The sequence below is a fragment of the Pistacia vera genome, unplaced genomic scaffold, assembly GCF_008641045.1.
Source record: "Pistacia vera cultivar Batoury unplaced genomic scaffold, PisVer_v2 Contig359, whole genome shotgun sequence".
In the NCBI taxonomy this organism is placed as follows: Eukaryota; Viridiplantae; Streptophyta; class Magnoliopsida; order Sapindales; family Anacardiaceae; genus Pistacia; species Pistacia vera.
In genome coordinates, this window is record NW_022196178.1 from 199,304 (window position 1) to 206,227 (window position 6,924).

General features: G+C 34.7%; 1 protein-coding gene across 1 annotated transcript; it reads left to right on the plus strand.

Annotated features, from left to right (window-relative positions):
- The first annotated feature begins 324 nt into the window (after positions 1-324).
- LOC116139736 (disease resistance protein At4g27190-like) lies at positions 325-6,654 on the plus strand. Its single transcript, XM_031425401.1, has 3 exons — positions 325-3,444; positions 3,553-4,323; positions 5,866-6,654. The coding sequence occupies exons 1-3, from the start codon at positions 325-327 to the stop codon at positions 6,652-6,654; spliced, it is 4,680 nt and encodes a 1,559-aa protein (XP_031281261.1).
- Positions 6,655-6,924: the final 270 nt, after the last annotated feature.

Sequence of the window (6,924 nt, forward strand, 5' to 3'; positions counted from 1 at the left end):
CTCTTAGTTGAGGATGTATCTAAAATGGTTTTGCTATGGTCGTGATTTGGATTTTGGACCCTTACCTTTAAGGATTCTAAAATTCCTCAAATCGTATCGAAGCATATATTTGATGCTTTTGGTTGCCATCAATATATGATACAGTACTATCTAAAAGCACAAAATATACAAATTTTTTATATATGACTATCACTTTAAAAAAAAAAATAAAGATATAAACAAGACGTTCTATCCCAATTAATATTTAATTATCAGTCAATGATTTTTTTTTTTTTTTATAATCTTATACTGATGTACTTAATCTCTTGATAACAGAGTTCGAGGATGGAAGTTGTTGTGGCTATTGCATCAAAGGTTGGAGAATACTTGGTGAAGCCGACAGTAAACCAAGTCCGTTATCTATTTTGTTTCAACACAATTGTTGAAGAACTTAAAGAACAAGAAATCAATTTGAAATTGGCAAGACAAAACGTGAATAAAGATGTTGAAATAGCCAAAAATAATACTGATGAAATCAAGGGAGATGTAGAAAAGTGGCTAACTGATGCCAACAAGATCCTGGCTGATGTTGAGGGATTGAAAGAAGAGACAGGAGCGAAAAAGACTTGCCTTAATGGATGGTGTCCTAATTGGGGTTGGCGATATTGGTTAGGTAGGAAAGCAGCAAAGAAGACAACCATTATGTTGAAGCTAAAAGACAATTGCCAATTCAATGGAGTGGGTTATCCTACCACTCTACCAGGCATCGAATTTTTAAAGCCTAGTGAATTTCAGACTTTCGGGTCTTCAAAATCTGCTATTGATGATATTATTGGGGCACTGAAAAATGATGAGATCGATATGGTTGGATTGTATGGGATGGGCGGGGCGGGTAAGACAACCTTGGCAAAAGAAGTAGGTAATAGAGTGAAGGAGATCTTTAATGAGGTTGTGATGGTTACCATATCTCAGACTCCAAACTTTAAAAATATTCAAGGTCAACTAGCAAGTTCGCTAGGGTTGAGATTCACAGAGACAGACGAGAAGCAAGGTGTAGAAGGAAGAGCGCGGCGATTATGCTTGAGATTCACAGAGACAGAGAAGAAGATCCTTGTAATCTTGGACGATGTTTGGGGAAAATTTGAGTTAAAATCGATATTAGGAATTCCATTTGGTGATGATAACAAGAATTGCAAAACTCTTCTAACTACTCGTCGACAGCAAGTTTGTATCGATATGGAGTGTCAGGCACGAATTCTACTAAATGTTCTAAATGATGATGAAGCTGTGGCTTCACTCAAAAGGCATGCAGGCATAGGTGATGCCTCCAATTTGAATCCTCTGGCAATTAAAATTGCTAAGGAATGTGATGGCTTGCCTTTAGCACTTGTAGCCATTGGGAGTGCTCTAAGAGAAAAGGATTCTGACGAATGGAAAGTTTTGCATGACAAACTAAGACATTCAAAACTTGAAGATATGATTAGTGTTACAGGGGAGGACAACATTGTTGCTGGAGAAAGAGGTATTTATGCCACTCTTAAGTTGAGCTATGATTATTTGAAGGGTGAGCAAATCCAGTTTTGTTTCTTGTTGTGTTCATTGTTTCCTGAAGATTATAAAATCTGTTTAGACGAATTGGTTAGAATTGGAATAGGGTTGGACTTATACCAAGATGTTAACTCTATCAAAGTGTTAAGGAAACAATTTCAAGTTATGGTTAATAATCTGAAGGCTTCGGGTTTGCTAATTGATGCTGGTGAAGAGGTCGTAAAAATGCATGACATGGTTCGTGATGTTGCCATATGGATATCATCCAAGGGAAAACATGTATTCATGAATAAAGCTAGCTTGGGATTGACAGAGAGGCCTAAGAAGAAAATGCTTGAACAATGCACAGCAATTTCCTTGATGGACCATGGTAGTGACATAAATTTGCTTCCTCAAGGCTTGGTCTGTCCTAGGCTTGAAATTTTACTACTGAATTTTGGAATAAATCCAGGTGAATTTTTTAAAGACATGAAGGCACTTCAAGTTGTAACTATAATGAATGTGGATCCAGTGTCATTTAAATCACTTGAATTATTGACGAATCTTCAAAGTCTAAAACTGAAACACTGCCGATTGCAAGACATCTCTTTTCTCGGAAAGTTGACAACACTTAAAGTTCTGGATTTGGAAGGTTCTTATTTGGCTGAAGAATGGCCCAAAGAATTGGGGGATCAACTAAGTGAATTGAGAGTACTGGACGTGCGTCTGTCTGATGAACTGAGGATTCCACGAGATGGGTTACGAAGATTTTCTCAACTAGAAGAATTATACACTGACGAAGTTTTCCTTTGGGACTCAGATGAGATTACTAGTGTAGAGGAAAGTTATGCCACCCTCTGTGAGTTAAATTCACTTTCATGCTTGGTCTCACTGTCACTACGTATTCATCATTCCTTCGTTTCAAACGGATTTGCTTTCCCAAAACTGCAAAGGTTCATGATAGAGGTTTCAGAAGGTTATTATGCTGTTGATTCAGCTGGATATAAAGGGAGCTTAAATATAGGTGGTATCGAAGCGGCCTCACTGATTGCATTTGAAGAATTGTTTCAGAATCTACAATCTCTTTCTTTATTTGAAATAAAAGGTTTGCAAAATTGTTTCCCAAGCGTTGATCAAACGTGCTTCAGTGAGTTGATTTGTCTTGAATCTGGATTTTGTGAGGAGTTGAAATGCATCATAGATACGTCGCAACGGCAGGCACCAGCCGCTGCATTCTCAAATCTGAAGACATTGATTTTATCTAATATGAGCCATATAGAAGAGATATACAAAGGTGCAGAGCCTCCAAGTACGTTTCTTGAAAAATTGGAAACTGTGAAAATTTCAGGATGCCACAGTATGTGTAACGTATATCCACCAATGTTGCTTCAGAGACTCCGTCAATTGAAAACGGCTGAGATCTTTTTCTGCAATAAACTATCTGAAGTATTCAAACTTGAAGGCTTATGCCAGACTGAGGGAGAAAATAGTGCAGTGCTTTCAAGTTTAGAATCATTACAGCTGAGGGGATTACCAGAATTGAGGTTTATATGGAAGGGACCCATCCGACTTGTAAGCTTCAAAAATCTTGCACATGTAAAAGTGGATGGCTGCAGTTACTTGAAAAATCTCTTCGCATTGTCAATTGTGCGACGTCTGGTGCAGTTGGAAGAACTCATAATAAGTGATTGTGATAGGCTGGAACATGTTGTCTCAGATTATAACCAGGGCGACGAAATTGCGGAGATAGAAAATGGAAAAAATATCGTGCTCCCTAAGCTAATAAAGTTACGACTTCAAAATCTCCCAAAACTCATCAGCTTCTGTTCTGAAAATTATTATCCAACTTGTCCAATGTTGCAACTGTTAGAAGTTGATTTTTGCCCCAGTTGGACTACGCCTATTATTGTTGAAGCTAATATGCAGAATCCGCCAGAGGTATGTTTTTCTTTTTTCAGAAATTACGAGTTTATCCGATGCCTTAAATCAAAGTATGACAATAGATCTTAATAAAAGTTATTATTTTTTGTTTCTCAAAATTTACAGTTTCGGCATTTGCAAGATTGCAATGATGATGTAATTCCAGGCACGTTGTTTCATTTCTCACAAAATTTGGAAGACCTAAAACTTATAGGTTGTGCTGTACAAGTGGTATTCCAGCTTGAAGGTGTTGTTGCTGAGGGACGACAACACAAATTATCGTTCCCAAGTTTGAAGAATTTGCAATTGAAGTTTTTAGAGAAGCTAGAAGGCTTATGTATGGGTCTCAGTCTCACGAGCCTTCGAAACCTTACCAATCTAGAAGTGGATTCATGCAGTAGGCTTAGATATATCTTCTCTGCTACTCTTGCTCGAAATATGATGCAACTTAAATATCTACATGTCAGCGAGTGTGCTGAATTGGAGCAAATCATTGCTGTGGAGGAGGAAGAGGACCAAGCCTTCTTGAACAATAATCTCCAATCCGAAACCTTTCAGAATCTTTTAAAAGTTAGGATAAAAAGTTGTAGCAAATTAAAATGTCTGTTTCCAACCACCATAGCCCGAGGTCTTCAACAACTGGAAGAATTATATGTAGAAGACAGCGTCCAATTAGAAGAAGTATTTGGACATAAAGATGTAGCTGCCATCATGGAAGATGAAGAAATTGTGCTGCCTCAACTAAACTACTTGACACTCAAAGCATTACCAAGCCTCACTAACTTCTTCTGTCACTTCATATTTCCCTCTTTGCGAAAATTGGAAGTTGAAGATTGTGGTGCGACAGTTTCAATATTTTCCTTAACCAGAGGTGAACGTGTGCATGCTGATAAAAAGGTACTAAAACTTCTTTAGATCCTTGACTCAATAGACATATTGTGACGTGAAATGGGACATAAATGGATAATGATTCATCTTATCTAATTAAATTATTTAGTTAATAATATTCACTAATACCTTTTTATTTAACTAACTAATCAAAATCTAAGAAGTTTACTCAAAATTTCTAGTATTTTTATTTATCAAAAGAAAATTTTATAAATTGTCAATGAGTAAAAAGATTTTAAAAATTGGCTCTTTTTGCTTCCATGAGGATTCAAAAGTTATGCATTGTTTTTATGGATGGAGATTTTCTAAAACAAATTTTGTGCCTTTTATGTGACTGGCATTAATAATCATAATAATAACAATAATAATAATAATAAACAATGTCTTGACTAGAGAATAACTTTATATATTTATACGTATCCCTATAATCTTAATTAATGGCCTAATAATTGAATTTGGATCCGATATTGAGAATATCTCTTTAGCTGAAGGCCTAGAATTTTCAAGTGTCACCATGGTATCAAGAATTAAAGAATGAAACTTGATTTTTTATATCCCTTTGTGGTTACTTTACATTTTGTAATTTTAATTCGATAAATTTGTGAAACTAATTATCTTAGGATCAAGGGCGTAGTAAGGAATTTTTCTTTATCTAGTTAGTATTTATTTATTTATTTATTTTTTTGATACAACACTTATTGATTACGGACCTTTTTAAGCAAAACGTCACAATAGAAAATTTTAATTGAAAAAAAAATGTGCATCTACTCACAGGACATCATAAATGTTATTTCTCAAAATGCATTTGTTATACAAAAATATTTCTAAATTAATTGGAGTTTTGGGTTGAAAGTGGACAAACCAATTTCATAAACCATTGGAGTTGGAGTTCTTTCTCTAAGAGATATTATAAATTTAAAACATAAAATAAATAATATAAAATTAAAAAATATATATAAATTATTGATTAAAGAACAATGACTTTAACTAGTCAAATAAGTCAAATGAATGATAAATAAGCAAATGTTTCTTGTTTGCTTACCAATATTAGAATGATTAATTACTTTTTCACTTAAATAAATATATGCACAAAGTCTAGAATAAATATTCAATTTCAAACCAAATGGTAGTATTATCTCAGAAAATGCTTTAGTTTGACTAAAATCTAAATAGATTTAATTACAGAAGGTTTAATTATATAAGTTTGCTTTGTAAAATCAACTAAAATATTAATTCATCGAAATTTTTTTATTAGACACAAATCTCTTGCTGAAAGCATAATTTAAAGGTAAATACATTTTGGTTACCTAATTATAAGTCTATTCTAATATGTTTAGTTTTACTTGACACGTTCTGGTATACATATCGACCATTGTAAATCGGTGAATATGACTATAAATGTATAGCTCCTAAGTAGAACTCTAATTGAAGGTCAAGATATCAACTCGAATACAATCTAAATATCTCATTTATTAATAAAACTGAAAACAGCCACAGGTGAATGTTAACATCCAACAGATTTTGATAAGATGTAGTGATTTGTTTTCTCAGAAGTTACGAGTTTTACGCATTGACGACTGCAACAACTTGTGTGGTGGAATTTCTCTGTTCAGTTGCGGCTTCAATAATTTGGAATATTTGAGTATTTGGAATTGCGGAGTAAAAGTGGTATTTCAGCTAGGAGATCTTGCAGTTGATGGACAATCACATCAGTTATCATTCCCAAGTTTGAAAAACTTGGAGTTGCGCGGTCTAAAAGAATTAGAAGGTTTATGTAACGGTTCCAAGCATGTTTTAAGCCTGCAAAATCTTACCACTTTAAATATAAGCTACTGTCCTAGGCTGACACATATCTTTTCAATTACTTTTGCTCGAAATATGATGCAATTGGAAACTCTGTCAGTTGAAGGTTGTATGGAATTGCAGCAAATCGTGGTTGAAGATGATGATGGTGATCATCTCCAATCTCTCTTTCCAAATCTCTCAAAAATTGATGTCAAATGGTGCGACAAATTAAAGTGTGTCCTTCCTATCACCATGGCCAGAGGTCTTCAACAATTGAAAGTGGTAACTGTGGTATCGGCGAATCAACTGGAAGAAGTATTTGGACATACTGATAGAGTTGATGTCATGACTGACCAAGAAATCCAGCTACCCCAACTTGATGAGTTGTTATTTCTAGCATTACCAAATCTTGCTAACTTCTGCCCCGTCGGATATCACTTCATATTTCCATCTTTGAATACATTGGTCGTTAAAAGATGTCCCAAGATGAATACAACCTTTTCCTTCAATAAACGAAATAACTTTGTGCGCACGGAAGCAAAGGTACTTTGTTGAGTCTTCTTAGCTCAACAGAATTTGGTTTATACATTGTTAACCATCATAAGTCAAGAATTTGCTCTTTTTATTTATACTAACGGGGTTGGACGGAATTTTTTTTTTTTTTTTCCCCTTTATAGCTAATTCATGTTTTCTGTAAAACCTTGAAAAGCTTAATGTCATTATTCGTCTTTCATGTTTCCATTAATTGGTTTTGCAGGCACCAAAAATAAGCAAGAAAAATGAAGGAGTAGAGTTCACTCTTGAGCTACCGATTGAGATCTTTTG

Bases quoted from the DNA above. Each gene is read 5' to 3' on its own strand.
- LOC116139736 (XM_031425401.1), top strand. From the start codon at position 325: ATGGAAGTTGTTGTGGCTATTGCATCAAAGGTTGGAGAATACTTGGTG. The intron at 3,445-3,552 runs GTATGTTTTTCT...CAAAATTTACAG, and splicing joins ATATGCAGAATCCGCCAGAG to TTTCGGCATTTGCAAGATTG. The intron at 4,324-5,865 runs GTACTAAAACTT...TTGTTTTCTCAG, and splicing joins GTGTGCATGCTGATAAAAAG to AAGTTACGAGTTTTACGCAT.